Here is a 24,748-nt window from a genome sequence, read left to right on the forward strand (position 1 = left end):
AATTTTTTACTGAATATTGTAATACTTGTGATAATGCATAATAAGAGGGAGAGTTGAAAATAATGGAGAATATTGTATTATTGGAGATATTTTGTTTGTTAGTTGTATGAGTGTCCTAGATTAGGATTAGTTCCTATTTTCTAGGGGTCAGTTCTAATCTTCCTAAATTGATGCAAACCTATATATTTCTGATTTTATGTTTAATTGGATAGAGCGTTCTCTTGTACATTGTCTAGGTGCAACTTGCTCTCTTGTACAGATGCAACTTACTTACATGTAAACTGCTAGTTTCAGAATATAAGTTTTAGCTCCCATTCTTTAACAATTTATGTAATATTTTATTTTACATAAGCTATTAGTTGAAACCCACGATTAGCCCAACCATGATACATCAACTGTTCGATTGCTAACAAAATAACAATTCCAACCTACCAGTGATACATCATTATGTAATATTTTATTTTAGGTTAGTTATTAGTTGAAACCCACGATTAACCAAACCAGTGATACATCAACGGTTCGATTGCTGACTAAATAACAATTCCAACCTAGAAGTGATACATCAATGATTCCATTGCCGCCGAAATAGCAATTCCAACCTGAAAGACTTTCAAAATTGCAAAATATACAGCAACTGTCACTCACGATGTCCCTAATTTTTTATAGCGGAAAATCTATGTGAGTAGCAGAACCCAGTCAGTATCTCCTTAGCTGGGAGCCTGGAACGATACATAATTCATCATTCATGCAATAAAGAAAAAATAAATATACAAGAGATACAAAGATCTTTCGCTTTCAAGATAGTTATTTCACGAGGACAAAAGATCTAGAATTTCCTTCTCATTCAATTTAGAGGAAGACCGTTATTTTTTAGCCAAGAAATCTGGTTTGCTGCCACACTGCGTTTCGAACCCGTCTCATCTCTCGGCCCTTCAGCCCCACGCCCAGCCAGATGGACGATGTTCTAAAAATCCGATAGCGGGCGTACTCCCTCGCCAGGTACTCGTGCGGTGGAAGCATCTCCCTCTGCTCGTCGCCGGCCATGTCGAAATCGTCGGCATCTAGGTACTGCTCTTTCCGGCTGTCGACTCCCAGTATTTTTCCCCAGTCCAGCACGTTAACGGGCATCGATTGATGATGTCGTCGAAGCCTAGTGTCCAATGATGAATCTGCTATCGTCGCAATCGTCCGCAGGCTCCCGTTGAATCCTGTGCTTTGTATGACAAATTGACCGTCGTTACAAATCTTATCTTTGCGATCCTCAAGATCGGCATCCATGTCTATGTCGACAGGCCACAGGTCTTCTTCCCATAGCTCATTTATACTCCCTGACGATGGCATCAGATATGAGGACATGAAAACATTCACACTCATCGATCTCATACTACATGAAAACCTTCACACTCTAATAGAGATTATAACTTACCTCTTTATAATATTGTTATATACACTTTCTCACATAACAAAATACTATCCACACAAATTTATCCAAAAGGGAAGATTTTGATCCACTGCAACAATCACCAAAGTTCATTGCTCAGAAAGATGAAGAACTAAATGTGGAAATAACCATTTTTTACGGCTCTCCAATAGACTGCTCTATGGCTGAGCCTTAGCCCCGATTTGAAATTCCTAGAGCATCTTAATAAAACATTGTATTTTTATTAAAAATTATATTATTAATTAAAAAAAAAAGATAAAATCAATCTCACTGACTTAAACAAAATAAAATAAATATTTAAAATTTCATTTATATTTTTTATAATATTTTAATAAAATTTAAGTAATTGATAATTTAAGAATTAACTTTTGATTTATTTATTTTCAAAACTATGATTAAACAATATAACAATATTTTTTCATTAAAATATATTATTATCACTACAATCTAATATTTAAACTATGAATATATATTACATTAAAATATGTTATTATCACTACAATCTAATATTTAAACTATGAATATATATTACTTTGAGACTTTATTTCAAATATTCATTTCAAATTTTTCCAGCTGTAAAGATTCTAAATCTACTATTTCTCTAATAAGACAAGCATCCATTATGTTAAAAAGTTTGCATTGAAATCATTATTTTCATTGAGATTCTGACAAAGTTAACCATAACAATCTACGAGGCAGACCATTCACGCTATTTTCATTGCCGTCTATTCCATTCCTTGTTATACATTTAGTGGAGTATAATAATGGTTGGGAAAGGTTATACATTTACTGGAGTATAATAATGATTGGGAAACGTTGGCAAAATTTTCTTCACTGGAAAGCTGAAGACAACTTCCTTCCATGTCACAGTTTATATTGAACGATTGTACAAAGGTTTTTTTATTTTTGAAAAAAAATTGTAGTTAATGGAAAACAAAAACAGGTTTGCTGAAAGTGGGTCCTTGCTCAAATAGGTAACCTATTTATTCAATCATTGTTGTTCTGTGAAAAAGGTTACGACAGTATCAAGAAAACCAATAATAATCCCCTCCTATGAAAGAGTTGACAGAGCTTTCGTAGCTTGGAAAGGTGATGATAATTTCTTTCCTATCATTTATAATGAAAAATCATACATACAGTTTCTATTTTTGAAATATGTAGATTAAAAAAACAATATACATTTTTATGTAGATTAAAAAAAACAATTGGTTTAGTAAAACTCTTTGTCGAATAATAAATGCAATCGCTATTACTAACATGGCAATCAATCAGTGAAAATAATTCATGGTGTAGGTTGTTTTTACGCTTAAGATACTCTCTTAGAAAGGCTAGAACAAACCCAAAAACATACACAAACTATTATTCATTTTACTCTATACAATATCAAGAAAAAAGAATTCATGGTGTAGGTTGTTCTTACACTTAAGATACTCTCTCAGAAAGCCTACAACAAACCCAAAAACAAACACAAACTATTATTCATTTTACTCTATACAATAACAAGAAAACCAAGTAGAATCCACTCTGTGATTGTAATAGAAGAAGGTTATTAATTTACACAGTTTACATTCATTTGCTCAATACAAGTTGTCAGAGTATGCACAGCAAAAAGTTTAATAAACACACACAACAGAAAAACATGAGACAACAATTTTAACGTGGTTCACCCAACCAATCTGGGCTACGTCCACCAAACAGAGGCATCGGCAATCTTATTACTCAACAGGAGATTACAACAACAGATTTGAGCCACCTTCTCATCTCTCATTATTATTTGCCTCTACGGGCTTACATTTTATAGCTGGGAGTAGAAATTGAATCATAAATTCACTCACAACAAATATAGGATGCAATAACTCCTCATCAGAATTAAATGGAGTCAATTTAGCAACAAATCCTATTGTTGTCACATTCACGAGATTTTCTCCAAATTTAATTAAAAGAAATCTCAACAATCTCCACCTTGACAACAATTAGCCTGATACCCTGTTCCATTATTAGTTTTATCTTTTCTGCAAGCCAAGAGAAGCCAAACACCATCGTAGCTTCTCTAGCAAATCTGGTTTCATGAACATGTCTGCACAGTTTTCTTTTGTATGCACTTTTTCAAGAGAGACTCCCCTTTCAGTGATAACCTGTCTTACAAAATGGTACTTGATAGGTATGTTCTTTGATTAACTATGATAGGCTGGATTTTTAGCCAAGTGAATTGCACTTTGACTATCACAAAATAACTTGATGTTGTCCTGCAACCTACCAAACTCACCAAACAAACCTTTCAACCAAACGCTTCTTTGCAAGCATGTGAAGCAACTATGTATTCTGCTTCTGTAGTGGATAAAGCAACAATGTTTTGTAGTTTTGACATCTAGCTTATAGCTCCACCTACAAGAGTAAAGACATATCCTGAAGTTGACCTTCCCTTATCCAAATCACTTGCAAAATCGAAATCAACATATCTGCAAACAAATTCACTACTTCTGTTATAAGTGATACAATAATCACTTGTGCCTCTCAAATACCAAAGCACCCATTTCACTGCTGACCAGTGTTATTTTCATAGATTTGCCATATACTTGCTGACAACCCCAACTACATTCGAAATATATGGTCATGTACACACCATCGCATACATCAAACAACCTACTACATATGGAATTCGAGACATATATTCCTTTTCTTCATTTGTATTAGGACATAAACTTGAAGAAAGCTTAAAATGGGAAGATAAAGGGACTGAAACAGGCTTCACATTGTTCATACCAAGCCTCAAGAGTATTTTCTCAATATACTTCTTTTGTGATAGCCACAACTTACCATTACTCCTGTCTTTGAAAATCTCCATGCCCAAAATCTATCTTACTGCTCCTAGATCTTTCATATCAAACGTCCTAGCCATCTGAGCCTTTAACTTGTTGATCTCACTTATGCTTTTGCTTGCTAAAAGCATATCGTCAACATATAACACTAAGATAATGAACATGCCATTATTCAATTTCTTAAAGTAAACACAATGATCATATTCACTCCTTATATAATTTTGACCTATCATGAAAGAATCAAATTTCTTGTATCATTGTCGAGGCGACTGCTTCAGACCATACAATGATTTCTTGAGCCTGCAAACAAATTTCTTGTTGCGATTTTGAACAAACCCTTCTGGTTGTTCCATGTAAATCTCCTCATCTAAATCTCCATGTAAAAATGCAGTTTTAACATCTAGTTGGTGTAATTATAAATCAAGTAAAGCAACTAATGCTAACACAATCCGAATTGAAACAATTTTTACAACTGGAGAAAATATCTCATGAAAGTCAATTCCTGCTTTCTGAGAAAAACATTTTGCAACCAGCCTTGCTTTGTCCCTGTCCTCTGTATCATCAACACCCCTTTTCAATTTGTAAACCCATTTACATCCCACAGTTTTTTTGTCTTTAGGAAGTTCTACCAGATCCCATGTGGCATTCTTGTCTAATGCCATCATCTCGTCCTTCATAGCTTTTTTCCACTTATCACTTTTAGAACCTTCTACATCTTCCTGATAGCATAAAGGTTCATCATCATTAGCGGTTAAAGCAACTAAAGTAACATAATCATTATACCTTTTAGGAGGACGTTTGATTATTTTGGACCTTCTTAAAGATGTTTCTGGTACTTCCACAATTTGTTGATTATTATCTAAAGGAACTTCTTCATGATCTGCATCTGAAACATGTTCATGATCTGCATCTGAAACTTGTTCATCTGGACTATCATCAGTATTTGAACTGGTTTCAAACTGAATATGTTGAAACTTAGGTACATTATCTTGTTTCAATTTATCATCTACATCAGGATTATTGAGTGAAGATTCATTGAATTTAGCATCTATGTTAATGATGATCTTGTGAGTAGTAGGATCCCACAACCTGTATCCCTTAGTCCCATCACCATAACCAACAAAGATATATCTTTTTTATTTAGGATCTAATTTAGAACGTTGATGTTTTGGAATTAGAGCATATGCATCACAACCAAAAACTTTCAGTTTAGAATAATCACAAGGATGACCTTTCCATACCTCTTGAGGAATTTTTCATCCTATTGCAGTTGATGGTGATCAATTTATCAAATAACAAGCCATAGATATTGCTTCTGTCCATAATTCCTTCTGCAAATTGGCGTTACTTAGCATACTTCTTACTCTTTCTAAGAGAGTCTTGTTCATGCATTCAACAACTCCGTTTCGCTGAGGAGTATAAGTAGTAGTTCTATGTCTTTCGATCCCAACTTCCTTGCAATAATTATCAAATTCCTTTGAATTAAACTCACCACCATTGTCAATTCTTAAACATTTAATGGTTCTTCCATTGATATTTTCTACTAATACTCTAAACTGCTTGAAAACTGTGAATACATCAGACTTTCTTTTCAACATGTAGACCCATAATTTCCTAGAGAAAACATCTATAAAAGATACAAAATATGATGATCAAGGATTCCCTTACTAGTATGTTTTCCAGTTTTAAATTTCTGCTTGCTTTGTTTCCCATATATACAATGTTTGCAAAAATCTAACTTAAAAGACTTTAAACTAGGAAGTAACTTACGATCAAATAAAATTTTTAATCCTCTTTCGCTCATATGGCCCAACCTTTGATGCCATAGACAAGTAGAATTACTATCGTTTTCAGATACTATAGAAGCATGATCTGACTCTGTTCTTCCTTCTAACTGAAAAAGATTTCCAACCTTCTTTGCTTTCATTACTAGTAAAATTCCTTTATAAACTTTCATTACTCCACCTTGAATAAAGGTTTTATATCCATTTGTGTCTAGTACTCCTAGTGAAATGAGATTTTTTCTGAGTTCAGGCATGTGTCTTACATCAGTTAATATTTTATTTGTCCCATCAAACATTTTAATCTGGATGCTTCCAATTCCCACAATATTACATGTGACATCATTTCCCATGTAAACTACTCCATCATTGATTGATTTATAAGTTTTAAACCATTCTCTATGAATGCACATGTGATTTGACGCACCAGAATCTAACAACCAATGTTGATCATGATTAGACAAACTAACTGATAACACTTCATCACTCATACCTGAAACGGATGCCGAACTTGTATCTGTCGTGTTTGCTTCTTTCTTTTCTATCGAAGAGTCTGCTTTGGATGTTTGCTGTCTCTTCCAACAGTCCTTCTTCAAATGTCCTGATTTGCCACAAAACCAGCACTTTACCTTACTCTTCTTCCCTTTCGATTTTGACCGCGAGTTGTCGTGCTTACTGAAGCGTCTTTCTTTAGAACGACCTCTGACCATCATTGCTTCTGATGTAGAGGTTTTTGAATTTGACCTTTTCCTTGTTTCTTCAGATAATAAAGCTCCAACAACATCATCAAACTCAAGGGTTTCTGATGAACTAAGACTTATAGAAGTAACAAAATGATCCCATGACTCGGGCAACGAGCATAATAAAGTTACAGCTTTATCTTTTGATTCAAATTTTACTTCTATACTTTCTAACTGCACCAAGAGAGTATTAAAGGTATTCAAATGATCAGTAATAGATGTACCTCCATGCACAAACTGTACAACTGTCGCTTCAGAAGAATCCTATTGGTTAAGGATTTTATCATGTACATCTTTTCAAGCTTTGTCCACAAACTAGTAGCGGTTTTCTCTGACACGATGTTAAATAAAACATCATCCGCCAAACACAATCGAATGCCACTTAGTGCTCTTTCATCCATGTCACTCCATTCGTTATCTGTCATGGTGTATGGCTGTTTGGCTTTTCCCAACAGCACCTTCGCCACGCCTTGTTGCACGAGTAGATCATACATCTTAACTTTCCAGATCTCGAAGTTGTTTTTCCCATTGAACTTCTCGATCTCAAATCGAGCACTTTGTGTTTTTGACATTTTAATTTGCCTTTTTAATCAAATTAACAATTTGATAAAATTCCACAAACTGTAAATTGCAAATACCAGCGACTAGCAAACAAATCGAACGACATTTCAATACTGCTAGCAACAAGATAAAAAAAAAACTACCTTGCATCCATTCGAGCTTTGCAAATGATATGGCGGAACAACGTTTTAATATTGAATCCACATAGGTTGAGACCACGCTGCCTTCAAGAACACAACTCCCTTCTTTGCACAGATCTGCGTGGGCAATCAACAGCCACGCAATTCAACCTCCATCTCACGTGCTCATCAGTTTGAACTTGCAGTGAATTATGTCCAGCGAATCACCACGATCTTCATAAGCCGACGAGCTGAGCCGACAACCTTAGTTGAGCTAAGCCGAGTCTAGCTCATTCAACACAGTCGCAGGTCTGGTTAAACAACAAAATAGATCCGCAAACATGTTTAGGCATAGTCGCAGTTCGCTTCAACAGATCAGGAGGCCTCGTCCACCATTAATCGAGCACATACCTTAGAAGCAGATTCACACCAGATTCTCATCTATGGCAGATGACGAAGAGCTCAATCAAGACACGAAACACCAGATCACAGTAAAATGAAGTTGGAGGTTCGCTCTCACCCACGGCCTGCACCTTTCGATAGGACTCAACACTGGCCTGCACTCTTCCTATGTGCTCAACAAATTCCAAACACCAAACAAGCTGCTCACCTAGTGATCTCAGTTTACACTTCACACAGAGATTTGCACTAGCTCATAGTGCTCCTCTCCACACAGCATATACTCAGCAAGCAGGCAGCGTATACAATGCTCTGATACCAATTGTCAGAGTATGCACAGCAGAAAGCTTAATAAACACACACAACAGAAAAACATGAGACAACAATTTTAACGTGGTTCACCCAACCAATCTAGGCTACATCCACCAAATAGAGGCATCGGCAATCTTATTACTCAATAGGAGATTACTACAACAGATTTTAGCCACCTTCTCATCTCTCATTATTATTTGCCTCTATGGGCTTACATTTTATAGCTGGGAGTAGAAACTGAATCATAAATTCACTCACAACAAATATAGGATGCAATAACTCTTCATCAGGATTAAATGGAGTCAATTTAGCAACAAATCCTATTATTGTCACGTTCACGAGATTTTCTCCAAATTTAATTAAAAGAAATCTCAACACAATTCTCTCTAATTTCCATATTGATTTCATGCTCAAAACATTACATTACATTTAAAGCTAAAATTATGTTAAATACAATTACTGCATCCTAAAGAGTTGTGGATCACTTAGTGGCATGCAACGATATTGCAGGGATTCTTTCAATGAGTTGACAATAAAGTAATAAACCAAGTGGACCTTTTAACAAAGTTCAGACTTCAAAAAATCACCCACGATTTTATAGACTAAGAAGCATTGGATGAGAGAAACTTATTCTTTCAAAACCACCCAAATGTTTTAAGTGGTGTTCTTGTACATCCCTACTATTCATAGAAAATGGGTGTGATTTCGTTGAAGATTTCCCTAGGGTTAAGCATTGAGACAGAAATATTTCACTCAGCATTACCTCAAATTATTACATTGTCTCACAGTACTGAAGCATGTTCTGAGGTTCTGGGTTGTTGTAGAGATGTGATTGCATTGCTATGTTATGTATTTCTGATCAGACAGGATTATAGCGAGGTAATAAAATTTATAAATTATTATAATGTTGCTTCATGTAATAAGCAAACACTGGAATTAAACTCCACTCAGGAAATAATTTAGTGTTAATTTAGTGTTATGATCTGACATGAGAAACTTATTGAATTGTCTTTGACAGAGCTAATTGAAATGGCGAGTTAGGTTACTAGCTAATAACTTAACCCTATTCAGCATCTAGGATTGCTCTCAAATTCCAACCTGAGATCTTCAATCTTCCAGGGAGCACCAGAGCTGCATGTCCAAAAAGAAATATCCAAGCCAATTAGATGACAAGGATTTCATTTATGTGAGATTAAGGCAACAACTTGCAAGAATAAGCCTTGGGGTAATGGCCAGGGGAAGGACGAAAGTGTATTACCTCACTGATGACTCATGAACATGCCCATTGTCTATTTCTTCCTTGCCTGTAATTGTACTTCCTCCATTCTAATGGATGGATCATGGAACAAAGCCGCCATTCAATTTTTTGGAAATCATGTAGATAACTTCAAATTCATGGAGGTTGTTCACAGATAGTTGTCACTAATCCAGTTGTCAATGGCCTGGACAGTGAACATTTTCGTGAAAATGATAGTGAGCTTGCTGGCACACAGTTCTTGGCACGTGGGTGAGTAATAGTTAATATTGCAATTTGCACGTCTCATTAGATTAGGTTTAGAGTGGCGTCAAAGCAAACCTTAAAACCATAGTTACCAAATTCGAATTGAGTAATAGTTAATATTGCAATTTGCACGTCTCATTAGATTAGGTTTAGAGTGGCGTCAAAGCAAACCTTAAAACCATAGTTACCAAATTCGAATTCGAATTCGAATTCGATTCGATACAGAAAAAATTCGACCCTATAAAATTCAATATGGAAAAAATTTGACATTATACATCTTACAAATGCTTAGATTTTTTTTTTAATATTGGATTTATCCCTTTTTTTTTCTAATTTTTCATAAGCCTTATCCGTTGTAAACTAAATTTTGCCATTTTATAATTGTTTGTAATATAGAAGTTACTATTTTTCTATTTTTTTGTATAAAAGTTGTGGATTTGGAAGTTTACCATTTTATATCATTTATAATTTTTTCTAATATTGATTTATCTTTTTTCTATTTTTTTTATAGGAGTTATCCATTTAACACTTAAATTTGTCAGTTTATAATTTTTTCCAATATAGAAGTTATGATTTTTATTTTTTTTATAAGAGTTACCAATTTGCAAAGAATTTACTATTTTATAATTATTTTTAAGAGAGAAGTTATCCTTTTTTTTTTGCAATTTGTCATTATATAGAAATTACTAACTAGTTATCCATTTAAATTTCTCCATTCATAATTTTTTCAAATATAAAAATTAGGTTTTTTTGTTTAAATTTCTCCATTTATAATTTTTTCAAATATAGAAATTAGGTTTTTTGTTTTTTATAAAAAAAGGTACCAATTTGCAACCAATTCATTATTTCATAATTTTTGTTAAGATAGAAGTTATATTTCTTTTAGTTGCAATTATATAGAAATTACTAACTCACCTCTCATTTAAAACAATTGAGTCACATGATGCCTCCTAAATATGTATCGGAGCTATTTATATTATTTAATGCCAATGACAATAATGATTCATTTTTAATTGAACTAATTATTTAATAAAAATTTTACATTTTAGTATTAGCAACTTATTTTCGATTATACCATATTATGTCGTAGAACAATTTGTAAATAATATATAATAAAATACCAAAATAATTTGTAATCAATTTTCTAACCAAATTTCTAACAATATTTAACATTTTATAGAGAAATTTGATAGAAATTGTTTTTTTTTAATATAAAAATTATTATTTTTTATTTTGTTTTTTATAAAAAATATTGTTTATTTTTTTCCAATTTTCTAATTAATCCTCTAAAAAAGTACCCGAATAATTTTTTTATAAAAACTAAAAAAATTACGCGCATTAAAACTAAAAAAATAGCTCCCGGATCGGGGTGAAAAAGGCAGTGGCGTGTGAGATTATTATGAAGGCAGAAAGGTGGTATGACAGGCCACCTTGCATTAACATAATAACACAGGATGACAAGATGGTTTGCAGGAAATATATCATTCCGAGGAGTAGTGGCGACAGGGTAATGAAAGGAAAAGGTGGGGAGAAAGGCGGCGATCATTCGATGGAATGCAAGATAGCTGGCACAGGTCTAAGAAGGGGAGGAGAGGGCGAACATGGAGAATGCATGCGGCAGAGGGAGGAGGCGCAGAAGGGTAGAGATGGGCAGACAGATCATGAAACCTGGCATGAAAAGAGGCATGTAGGAGAGAAATTGTCCTTTGTTCTTTGCGAGAGTAGTGATAAGAGAAAGGAATCGGGAGGCGGTTCAAGAGTTATAGAAGGTATGCGAAAGGAGAGAGATCGGTCACCCATCCACTGTAATACCAAGCAAAAGATAGAGAAGGGAAGCATGAGAAGGGAAAAAACTGAATTGCGTAAGGAAGGGCGCTGGATAGAGCAGGACAAGGGTATGCACGATCCCCAGGAGGTAAATGAACAGAAGCAGCGGGATATGGAAAGGAAGATGAGCTAGGAGAAAGAGAAAACTCTAGAACAGGGTCACCACATTCAGACGAGGAAAGGCGGAATGAGGAAGGTTAGGCATCCAGAGGAAAAGCAACATGAGGAGGAAATGAACCTGGGGAAGAAAAATAAGGGGCCTGGAGGTGAAGAATTTTCTGGAACGTCCTCCTTCGTAGCAGGTTAGGGAAGTAAGGCAACGGGTGAAAATAACGTAGGTCGTCCTGGTCGGGGTAGGGGACACAGAGGCAGAGAGAAACGCTGCCAAGTTGGAAGCCAGGAACAGAGCAACCCACCACCAGTTGGCAAGAGACGAGGCAGGAAAACGTTGAAGCATAAGGTGCAGGCGGCGGAAGAAGCGTACAGTAAAGAAACCAACGCTGACATTCGAAGGATAATACAAGAATTAGAGGCGACAGCCATGCAGGAGGATTCGGACCCCGAAATGGAAGACTGGGAATACCTACTTCCGGACCCAGGAAACACGAGGAGCCGCCTATCTTTATATAAACAGGCCCTACATGTTTATTGGGTGATGAAGAGATTACTGGCTAAAGCAATGGAGCAGGTGGCTATGGAGATGGCAGAGATGGCCCAGGGCATTCCAAATTTGAAAAAAGAAATGAAGAACCTACAGATAACCCTACTCATGCAGGACAACAAGCTTGAGGAGATTCAACAACAGTTGAAGAAGATAGTTCCTGAGATAAAAGAAGAAGACAATCCGCCTGGAAATATGGTAGACTAATCCTTCTAGCTATGTTTAAGGTTTTCTTTGTTAGATCTCTGAGAGCAAGCTTTCCTTTTTCTATTCATAGCTCTTTATGTCGTTAGGAAACAAGATTAGTTTTTTTGACTGTATGGTGTATTTGGCATGGATAAGCAGACTTAATGTTTTTTGTTACTGGCTGGCTTATAAAAATTTAAGATGGCCAGCAGACTCGGTTTCCCTTCGGGATGGGTTGAGGTCATCAAATGAATGTACTATTTTCAATCCGAGTCAATAGAAAATGAAAGGTCCTACTCTAGCCTACAAAAAAAAAAAAAAAAACTAAAAAGATAGCATTAAAGCTAAAAGATCGCTCCATTATTTTTATAAAATTTCAATTCTCAAATTTCCACAGGGCTGCATTATTTTATAAAAGGTAATTGAAAAACTCGATTTACTTCTTCTGTGATTTTATTCAGCAGCGATTTGTCAGCCTTCCTATTCATGGTTACACAGAGCCCGAGCTTCATTGTTCTACATAGCTACACTGTTAGTCAACTCAGCAACTTAGCAGGAGCAGCACAGTGGACGCTGGACATAAACTGATAGAAAGCTTTGGCCAAAATCATTCACTGCTTACCTGTACCGAATTGGAAACTGACAAATTATTCATCATACTGAACCGAATCAGCAATTTTCAGAATTCTTTTTGCCGGTACAGCCGAATTTGGTAACTATGCTTAAAACTGCATTCGTCTCCGACAATACTCAGTAATTAATGGTAATGGTTGCATTCCTCTCTGACTCTCCATTGAGTACAAACCAGTGGTTAATGGTAATGGTAGCTCGAGATTAAATTTGCACATATCATTCTTATGGGCAGAGTTGTAGATGGTCGCCAAGAGAGTTACTCCTATTAAGTACTAGCCTATGGTAGCTGAGAGATACTATTATTAGGCACCAGGCTAGTGAGAAGTGAGATGCTAGAGCATGTAAATAGTATTAAATTCGAACGGTCTTGTGTACCAGTACCAAGCCCCGACTCCCATGAAATAAAGCTATCATAGTTTTTTACGGTTTAAGTTTGAAATTAAACGACGGGTTGCAGCTGTATAGGACATGTGTGGAAAAATTTTCAGCCACCATCAAATACGTCCTTGGAAGGAATTTTTAAAATTTTGAATGTTTTAAGATTGTTTTGTTTTTTGTTTTAATATTGATTTTGTTTATTTATTATTACAAATTTTGAAAATATTCCGAAATCTGATTGTCAAAAAATAAAACAAATATTAAATTCACAGAAATCTCAACGCACTGCAAAGATCACAGTTCCTGTGACCATTCTTTTCGCTGTATAGACAAAACCAAAGGCGACAGCTCTTTTTTTATTAATTCCAGCTTTACTCGACATTGCCAGTATGTCGTGGCATGTTGAACGAATTCTTGCCCAACAGTATTTTGGGCGGCTGGACGATGTGGTGGCGTTTGAATCTAAGTTCGAAAAGCACGAAGATTCAGAGCATGAAAGGTCATGTAGGCTGTTGTGAGTCACTCTGAACAGACAGATTGAAGGAGAATTGAAGGCAATTTTGATTAGGATCGTAAAGGTATAACTTACAAATAAGGCTATAAAGTTTATTTTTCAAAAAATGCAATGAGAGAAAACTAGGAGGTTGAGATGATAATAATATAGGCACTAGCTTATTGGAGATATCAATCTCTTTAGTTGAGCATTAATTCATCAAAATACTGTGTAGGGTCAATTTACTAGTTTCCTTGCCTAAGTACTAAGGTCTTCAAGTATTTTTAATTTCATTTTAAATTTCACCCTCAAGCACTTTTCCTTGCTTTATATCCCAAACATAGTTTCAAAGCATAGTCAAACTTAGCCTTCATACTCTAGCTTCAAAGCATAGTCAAACTTAGCCTTCATACTCTAACTAACCTTATAATATCATTCCATGAATATAAAAATATCAAGAATCTCAAATTGCATTCTTCCTACATATAATGATTACAAAAAAATTCAAATCATTTTCATTTCCATGATATGCACATAACTCTCAAGAATCTAAAAATGATATAAGTGATTATAAATATTGAGAGAAAAGTTGTAATTTTAAAAAAATAGACAAAGCAGTCTTTTAAACCATGAAATATTCATGTTAGATTGCATGCTTGTAAGGAGAAAAGATGGTTGAAAGAAGAGAGATGGAAAATGAAGTATAATTGCGTCCGTAATACATTAATGGATATATTTTATATTTTTATTTTATTTCTCAAAATAAATATTTTTATTAATAATTATTAAAAAAATGATTAAAAATATTTAAATGATTAAGATATATTTTTGTTATTAATTTTTTTTTAAAATACAAGTGAAATGAGAAATAAGAATGAAATATATTTTATTTTTCATAAAATAAAATTTATTTGAAAATATCAATTATAATTATATATATATATATAGAATAACATCTACCTGCACTGGAATATGTTAAATATTGAATTATGCCATAAATATGAATCAGTTTGTGCTTAGAAGTTACCCATAATAATATCATAAATATGGATGGTTAAAAATATTATATTTTAAAGTAATGTAATAAGATAATATTTATTTTTAATAACGGTAAAATTTTATATATAAATAAATTATTTTTAGTTTCTAAATATATATAAAATTATATTTATTTTTAATATTTTAATATACAATAGATTTTTTTTTAATATTTTAATATATAATAGATTTTTTATTTAAAGAAATTTGCTAAAATAATACTAAAACATTATAATTTATTAATAAAAGTTAAATTTTATTATAAACCATTATTTTTTATTTTGTGAATATTTATAAATTTACGTTTATTATTATTTTTCAATATGTAATTGATTTGTGATTTAGAAAAATTTAGTGATAATTGATTTGTGATTTAGAAAAATTTAGTGATAATTCTTTTAATAAAGAAATGTTTAAAACATATTATCCCCAATTTATTTATCTATTTTTATAATGGTAAATTCATTTATTATTGGTTGAAGTCATTAATTTTATTATTTATTATAAAAAATTATTTCTTATAAAAGATCTAAAATTATAATTAGTGTTTTGTCTTATAAAAATATTTATTATAAATGATCTAAATTTTTATTTATATTGTTTTTAATTAAAAAAAAATTTGGAAGAGTTATTTTCAATTTTAAAGGTTTATAAATTATGTTTATTTTAAATTTTTTAAATATTCAATATAATTTTGATATAATGTAATTTAGTAAAGATATGTTAAAAATATCATCATATATGTGTATGGATTTATCTAATCTTTTTTTATTTATTTTTAATTTTGGTTTTTTTTTTTCTATTGTTTAAAACCATCTGAGATAGATCTATTAAATTTAGCATTCAATGAATTATACATCTCCTTCATATTTTACTAGAGGTGGATATTGAAATATTTTATTTATGGTGAATATTGAAATTATTATTTTTTATTAATATTTTTATACATGGTACATGTCAACTCCATGTTGAGAATGGATGAAATTACACATTATTATATTAAGATGTAGAAAGCCCCTTCTAGTGCAACAACATTATCAATATCATTAATGAGTTATACAAATATTGAAATTTATCATTTTTTTTATAAAACACATAACGCAACTAAAGATAATGAAAGTATATATATATATATCTATTTAGCTACATAAATTGGGCTTCCCTCGACCCCAATAATTAAAATCCACAAAATAAGATTATATGGAAATTAGGTCTTCTAGGGATTCAATTAGAAACAAGGGGAAGGAGAAGAAATACAAGAGGAATGAAATAAGAGAAGGCTCAAAATATAGGACGGAATAGAGGAAAGACTACTTCCAGCTAATCAAAGAAAGTAAGGAAAAGAGAGAAGGGGTTAAGAGGATGAACACCTTATTAGAGAGCATAGAACGATGCTTACTATGTCTAAGAAGAAATGATGGGCTTTAGTGAAGGAAGAATTTTCCATAGGTAAAATTTGGAGGCTAATTGAGTAGGGGAGGAGGAAATAAAGAAACTCAAATGCTTCATGGAAGATATTAAGGGACAAGCCTTAGGGGTAGCTTTAGGAAGGTGGAAGAAATGAGAAATATCATGTCAAACATAATTGGTCCTTGTGTCATAGTTTAACAATTTGGAGAAAAAATATTGCTCAGATCCACTCTGTTTCTTGCTTTGCAACTCACCCCATTAGGGTTCATGTTGGCATCTCTCGTTGCTCATCCCTCCCCCTACTGCTTCCCTCTCAGTCGTGTTCACCCACTCTGTTGACTCTTGTTGAATTCCTGCCCCAAGAGCAGGGATTGTTGGTCCTTCCAACCACTATGTCAGCGAGTAACAACACTCTATAACGGAACCCCTAAAGTCCAAAATGAATGATTTCATGGAGTTAGAAATGGATGACATCCCACTCCTAGAAAATTTAGGCACTTAGTCTATGAAAGTCACCAACACTTGCATCGCTAAGTCTGTCGAGATCCTTAGATTACAGATGCCCCTGGAAAGGCTCAATTCTATAATTGAGAACATGTAGACTCATGCCCTCATCTACAAATTTGTTGGCATATGGCCTATTAAAAAGACCCTTCTTCATCGAATTGCGCTATGATGGAAGACGAAATCCCACTGCAAGGTGAAATTAGACTCCAAATTCTTCTTCACCATCATATTCTTGTTGGAAAAATATCTCTTCTCAACGATGGAAGGGGGCCCTTCTTCAACTTAGCTGGGCTTTATATGCGAAAATAGATATAGTGTTTTAATCCTAATAAAAAGCACTTCTCATGGGCACTGATGTGGATTCGTCTCTATTCACTCCCACAATAGTACTAGGATCCTGAAACCCTAGCTGAAATCAACAACAAGCTACGTAAACTTTTAAGTCTTTTAGAACAAACTAACCAAGGAAGGCATACCTCTTATGCAAGTATTTTCATCTACATGAACATATATGCTCACTCCTGAAATCCATAGGCCTTGAATCAGAGGATATTGACTAGATCCAAATTATTGAGTACGAGCATGTCCCCTTTTGGTGGAGGAAGTGCTATGAGCGTGGCCATCTCTTCTGTGAATTACCTCTCAATGCTCCCAATAAAGAACCTATTGAAGGAACAACCAAATATGGAGAAGGATTCACCATTATACCCTCAAAGCGTCATCACAATAAGAAGTCCAATTTTGCATCCTCTACCCCCAAAAAGTAAGCCACCATCAATAGCTTTGAGGTGCTCACAAATTTGCAAAATGACCAAGAACCCAAAACTTCAGTCCCAACTCAGGAGAACACCCCAAAAGTATTAAGAACACAACAAACAAAATATGGCACAACACCCCTGAGCACTAGCATGACTCAAGAAATAAGAAGGAATAGGGAGGGAGATTCCCCTAGTTAGCTAGAAGATTCAAGCATGATGGATAATGAAGATCTCATGGAAATATAAGGCCTCAACCTAATGGCCATGGAGGATGCTTGCAAAAGAAGTGATCTAAAAGTGATCCTCGAGAAGAAAATCAATCTCCTAGTGGTCATGTTACACAAATCCAAAGTTGTACATCACTTGGGCATCCAAGGGACCATCTCCAAAGAAAATGAAAAAGGCACCAAAGAATCAAAGAAGAGAGGACAAAAAACATATCTCCAAAGAATTGAAATGCTAGGGAGGAAACTTGTGGATTCTGGGCAATATAAGCATATTTTTTAGATCTTCTCCTCACCCCCTACATTTTCTATCAATATTATCTCATATAATATATGGGGAATGAATTACCCTTCCCATAAATGTATCCTTATGCGATGTCCTAATCTAGCAAGACATTGTCAATTATGCTCATCCAAGAATCAAAATTCTCTCGCTCAGATTTTGAGAAAATAATTTCCTGGGTTTTGCAAAATGTGAAGACCATCACCATGGATGATAAAGGTGCCTCGGGAGGCTTATGCATCACCCAAAACCCTTCCCAAATAATTGTAAGTGAACTAGATCTTCACCTTTCTATGATTTTTGTATCTTTTCACTTCATATGGAAATTTTTTCATGATTTTCTTTCAAAGTTTTAGAGCCCTTAGATAGCATCCTAAAAGATTATAATGTTGTAGCACTTGGACTCTCTCCAAACAAAAATGGATACCCAAAAGTGGATAACTGGAGGATATTTTAACATGATCACCACCTTAAAGGAAAAAAGTAGGTAGTAGACTCTTGGAAATAAAGTCATAAGATTTCAAAAAATTCATTGAGGAGAATGATATTATAGACCTACAAACCTCCAATGGTTTGTACACTTGGAATAACAAAGAAGAGGCAAGGCTCAAATTTCTTCTTGTCATGACTGCTTCCTAGTCTCCTAACTCCTCATCACAAATGGACAAGAAGTTACATTAGAGATCCTTCTAGTTACAGGTATTGACCACTGGCCCATATGCATGGCCTAGCGCAATCTAAGCAAATCGCTCAAGAAATCGTTTAGATTTGAACAATTCTAGCTCATTAACACCTCCATTATCTCTAAACTCCAATCCTGGTGGTGGTACGTTGGCCCCATGGAGGGTTCTAAGATGCATGTCTTCCAACAAAAGCTAAACAAAATAAAAATCCACCTAAAATAAATGGAACAAAGAGGAGTTTGATAACATATTCCAAGAGAAGCATAGATTGGAAAAGGAAATGGAAGTTCTCAAACAAGACATCATCACCAATGGTAGGAATAAAGACTTAGAGGAACAAGAGACCACTCTATTCTCAAAGTGGGAGGAGTGTTATAAACAAGAAGAAATACACGGGAGGTAGAAGTCCAGAATTGACTTGCTTAAAGAAGGAGAAAGAAACACTTCTTTCTTCCATCACTTAACCATCCAACAGTGGTACAACAACATAATCACTTCTCCCAAGATGGAAAATGGTGTTTTCATCATAACCTGGGAGGAAATAGAGGGCACCATGGTGAACTTATATTCAGATCTACTCACAGGACAAGATCACAACCAATATCTGTAAGCTAGTGATAGAGACCCACAACGAAGATCTAATGAGTTGGATTTTTTGGCGAATAAGTCCAAGAAGCTCTTAATCAAATGGAAAATGGAAAATACTCCCAATTTATGTAATATTTTATAGCTCCCCATTTATGTAATATTTTATTTTAGATTAGTTACTAGTTGAAACCCACGATTAGCCAAACCCGTGATACATCAACGGTTCGATTGCTGACTAAATAACAATTCCAACCTGAAAGACTTTCAGAATTGCGAAATATACCGCAACTGTCACTTACGATGTCCCTAATTTTTTATAGCGGAAAATCTATGTGAGTAGCAGAAACCAGTGAGGATCTCCTACGCTGGTAGCCTGGAACGATACAAAATTCATCATTCGTGCAATAAAGCAAAAATAACTATACTACAAAGATATTTCGCTTTAAAGATACCTATTTCACGAGGACAAAAGATCTTTCCTTCTCATTCAATTTAGAGGAAGAGGGTTATTTTTCAGCAAAGAAATCCGGTCTGCCTCCACACCGCGTTTCGAACCCGGTTCATGTCTCGGCCTTTCAGCCCGACGCCTGGCCAGACGGACGATGTTCTAAAAATCCGACAGCGGGCCTGCTCCCTCGCCAGGTACTCGTGCGGTGGTAGCCTCTCCTCCTGCTTCTCGTCGGCCATGTCGAAATCGTCGGCATCTGTGTACTGCTCTTTCCGGCTGTCGACTCCCAGTATTTTGCCCCAGTCCGGCACGTTAACGGGCGCCGATTGATGATGTCGTCGGAACCCAGCTTCCAACGATGAATCTCCTATCGTCGGAATTGTCCGCAGGCTCCCGTTGAATCCTGTGCTTTGTATGACAAGTTGACCGTCGTTACAGTTCTTATCTCTGCCATCTTCGACACCTTCAAAATCGGCATCCAGCTCTACGTCGACAGGCCACAGGTCTTCTTCCCACAGCTCTATGTTTATACTCCCTGACGACGACATCGGATATGATCTATCCATGGGATTCGATTCGAACCAGTGAGAGGGGTTCTTGATCATGTAGTGGCCACTTACCACTTCCATCCCTACCAATACTCTTATTTGTTTTCTTGATTTTCCACGGAGGACGATTCTTCAACAGATCGTTTCCAGAGACAGACAATGAGCGCCTTGGGCCTGCTTCAAATCCCCTCCCGGCTACCGCCCATGACCATCTCTTCAGGCCTCCGCACTTCAAACCGACCTGCCATTTATTCTGCTCCCTCCCTGCCGCATTTCACTTCATCTCGACCGTATTTCATTTCATTTTGCACGCATTTGGCTTCGTTGACACGTCATGGAGCACACCACGTACTTGGCTTGCCACGCGTCAATTTTAAATCGTATAAAAGCTATTGATGTCGATGGAGTCTTTTCACCTGAAATAGAAGGTGAACCCATGTCAAGACTCACGTTGTGAAATTGAAGGGGAGGAGGGAAATAAGATGCTCACGTTGTTGTCAAGGTGGGGCATCACACTATCATCATTTTTTAAAACCAAGTTTTTATTTGCCCTTAAAAATGCATGTGGCAGATTGTAATTATTAAAGATGGGCAGCTCACCAAATAACAACACCATTTTATTCAAATTCTCATACTACTGGTCTGTGTGTGTGATGTCTTTGTTTTGATGATGTACATGACATTGAGTAGTGAGTGAGTGAGTGAGTAGTATAATCTTGTTTTTTTGTAGTGAGTGAGCTGTGGAGATGGTGATAATATTGTCAATGAAGAGGTGGAATTAGATTGGTGAATTATTTTATTAATGATATTTTGTTAAAATTTATGAGGTAGGTCGCTGAATTTTTAAATAAGTGATTGGTGAATTATTTTATTAATGATATTTTGTTAAAATTTATGAGGTAGGTCCGTGAATTTTTAAATAAGTGATTGGTGAATTATTTTATTAATGATATTTTGTTAAAATTTATGAGGTAGTGAAGTCTTAAATGAGTGATTGATGAATTTTATATTAATTGTTGCAATCACATTTATAGGTTTAAGGTTTTGTATAATTTTAGTTAAAGTAAAAAAATTAAATGGAGTCAAACCTATATAGTATATTTTGATTATGGTTGAATGTATGTTTATATTAAGATGATGGTGAGTAAGTATAAATTTAATTTTTATTTTATTTTAAATAAATATTTATCAATTATTTATTAATTTCAAAATATTAAAGGTATATAAACTGAAATTATAGTATATAGAGGTTAATATGGAAACTTTTGAGGAAAAAATCCATAAAAAAAAAATATTTTTATAAAATTTTTATAAGCACCAATTTATTGGAGATACCAATCTCCTTAGTTGAGCTCAAAATATTGTGTAGGCGCCAACTTACTAGAGACACTAGTCTCCTTGGCTAAGCACCAACTTAAGGTCTTCGAGTACTTCTAACTTCACCTTAACTTTCACATTCAGGCACCTATCCTTGCTTTATATCGCAAGCATTGCTTCAAAGCATAGTCGAATTTAGCCTTCACCGTGAATATAAAAATGATCAAGAATCTCAAATTGCATTCTTCCTACATATAATGATGATAAAAAATTTCAAATCATTTTCATTTCCAAGGTATGCACATAACTCTCAGGGATCTAAAAAAAGATATAAGTGATTATAAATACTGAGAGACAAATTGTAATTTTAAAAGAATAGACAAAGTTAGTCTTTAAACCATGAAAGATTCATCTTAGATTGCATGCTTGTAGGGAGAAAAGATGGTTGAAAGAAGAGGGATGGAAAATCAAGTATAATTACATCCATAATACATTGCAAGTTGTAGTTAATGGATATATTTTATATTTTTATTTTATTACTTAAAATAAATGTTTTTATTAATAGTTATTAAAAAAAATATTTAAAATATTTAAATGATTAAGATGTATTTTTGCCATTTTTTTTTAAATACTAGTGAAATGAGAAATAAAAATGAAATATATTTCACTTTTCATAAAATAAAATTTATTTGAAAATATCAATTACAAATTTTTTTATATATAGAATAACATCTAGATGTAATGAAATATGTTAAATATTGAATCATGTGATAAATTTGAATCAGTGGTGCTTAAAAGTTACCCATAATAATATCATAATTAATAATATCATAAATATAGATGATTAAAAATATTATATTTTAAAATAATGTAATAAGATAATATTTATTTTTAATAACAGTAAAATTTTATATATAAATAAATTATTTTTAGTTTCTAAATATTTATAAAATTATATTTATTTTTAATTTTTTAATATATAATAGATTTTTTATTTGAAGAAAATTTTTAAAATAATTTAATAAAATAATACTAAAAAATTAATATTTATTAATAAAAGTAAAATTTTATATATAAACCAATTATTTTTTATTTTCTAAATATTTATAAATTTATTTTTATTATTATTTTCCAATATGTAATTATTTGTGAATTAGAAAAATTTAATGATAATTCTTTTAATAAATTGATGTTTAAAACATATTAGCCCCACTTATTTATCTATTTTCATACTGGTAAATTCATTTATGATTGTTGTAGTCATTAATTTTATTATTTATTATAAAAACACATGTGTTATAAAAGATCTAATAAAAATACCCGGATGCGGGTGCCTTAATGAGATGTTAAAGCTTGAGCATGCGGAGCCGGCATCTGGCAATACCTTGAGTAGGTTTGGCGGTTCGAGGCAGGATATTAATTAGCATTTATGAAGCTTCGGGTTCAAGGCACGCAGGAAATAGATTTCAAGATGGCGCGCACAACTCACGGTTCATTTGCTCTGGTCTCTTCAGACAGTGACAGAGTCGCTCCGGTTTCTTCAGGCAGTGCTACTCTCTGGTGGTTATGTCCTCAGAGCTTCTGCGCAGCACAGAGAATTTGGAAGCCACCATGGCTTCATAATCGCTCACATCTTGCCAGCTTCAGGTATTTGGTTTTGTCTCTTTTCGAAGGTGTCTGGTGTAGTAAGTCAGTCTTCTCCATATGCGTCGGGTGTATTAAGTCAGTCTTCTTGCCCATCTCTGTAAGGGGTTTCGTTTCTGTCTTTGCTGAAGGTGTCTGGGTCGGGTATTGGGTTCATTCAGTCGTTGCTGGGTTATTTCTCGTGGTCGTTTATACATTCTGTGTGCTCTGCTTTGGGGTCTTCAGATCGGAGGTCTGTTCATTCCGGTTTCATTTAGTTTGTGGCAAGTCGCTTCTCTTTCTCCCTCAGTCCTTCAGCACTTTCAAACTATTGATCTATTCTGCAATGGCCCATCGTCGTGGCATTCCCAGGCGGGTAGCAACTCAGGGTCCCGTGGAGGTTCTCGGGGTCGTGGTGGCTCTGGACCTCGACGTATAACCCCGTTAGCCTCTGCCTCGCCGCCCTCACCGCCCTCAGACCACTCTGGACCCTCCCTAAACAGCTCGTTTCACTCATCCCGGTTCAAATTCAAAAGCAGGCTTAACAAACCGATTATCTCAGCTATTATAACTGTTATCTTCTCGGAGGAAGAAGATGAGCTCACAGGCTCAGATGAAACCTCCAAGGAACAGTCTCTTTCTCAAAATTCCAGTGATTCTCAGGGCAGCTTGGCTGGTGATGTCCTCAATAATCCTGCTGCGTTGCAGGAAGAAGGCCAACAAGAAGATTCTCGCCATCAACCAGACTCTTCTCAAGAGCATATTATAGCTTGTGAGCCGGCGCGATTCTCTGGCAGCATTCTGCACCTTGTGACTCCTCCAGATTGCAACATGACGGAAGTTGAAGATAATGTGATGGTTCATTGGGTAAGCTCTCCCAACAAGGCAAATGAAGACGACACAGATTCGCCACCTCAGGCATAATTACTTCTGGCTTCAGCAAGTCATCTTAGGATTTCTGGTTTTTGGGTGTAATTCTCAGTGGGTATGGCTTCTGATATTATCAGTATGAATTTTCACATTCTCCAGGACATAATTTTGGCTTTCCAGTTTTTTTGTAATAGTGGCAAAGGACAACATTTTGTAATAGGGCAGCTCATACTGAAGCGTCGATCCTATCTGGCTCTATTTAGTCTTGGGTCTATGATTTTCATCTTTGTAAACAGAAGGCAATGTGCTAATCGCAACGGTTTTTCTGACAGAGGGCAGGCTACAGCCCCCTCAGAGGTTCAAACCTCTTTGTAAATATTTTTCTTTTTTAATCTTAATAGAATAGTCTTTATACAGAGAAAAAAAAAAGATCTAATAAAAATATTTGTTATAAATTATCTAAATTTTTATTTATATTGTTTTTTATTAAAATGTTTTTTTAAGAGTTATTTTCAATTTTAAAGGTTTATAAATTATGTTTATTTTTAATTTTTTAAATATTCAATATACTTTTGATATAATGTAATTTAGTAAAGATAT

At 34.5% G+C, this 24,748-nt stretch overlaps 2 protein-coding genes across 2 annotated transcripts; both read right to left on the reverse strand.

Annotated features, from left to right (window-relative positions):
• Positions 1-870: 870 nt before the first annotated feature.
• LOC149184572 (protein S40-6-like) lies at positions 871-1,374 on the reverse strand. The gene has a single exon (XM_089415379.1). The coding sequence runs from the start codon at positions 1,372-1,374 to the stop codon at positions 871-873; it is 504 nt and encodes a 167-aa protein (XP_089271505.1).
• An 18,148-nt stretch (positions 1,375-19,522) lies between these two features.
• On the reverse strand, positions 19,523-20,578 carry LOC149184573 (protein S40-6-like). The gene has a single exon (XM_089417613.1). It carries the CDS (start codon positions 20,417-20,419, stop codon positions 19,856-19,858), a length of 564 nt encoding a protein of 187 aa, XP_089273739.1. The 5' UTR covers positions 20,420-20,578; the 3' UTR covers positions 19,523-19,855.
• Positions 20,579-24,748: the final 4,170 nt, after the last annotated feature.

The sequence above is a fragment of the Pinus tabuliformis genome, chromosome 3_2 (genome assembly GCF_031772625.1).
Source record: "Pinus tabuliformis cultivar Carrire ecotype Pingquan chromosome 3_2, CPIR1, whole genome shotgun sequence".
Lineage (NCBI taxonomy): Eukaryota > Viridiplantae > Streptophyta > Pinopsida > Pinales > Pinaceae > Pinus > Pinus tabuliformis.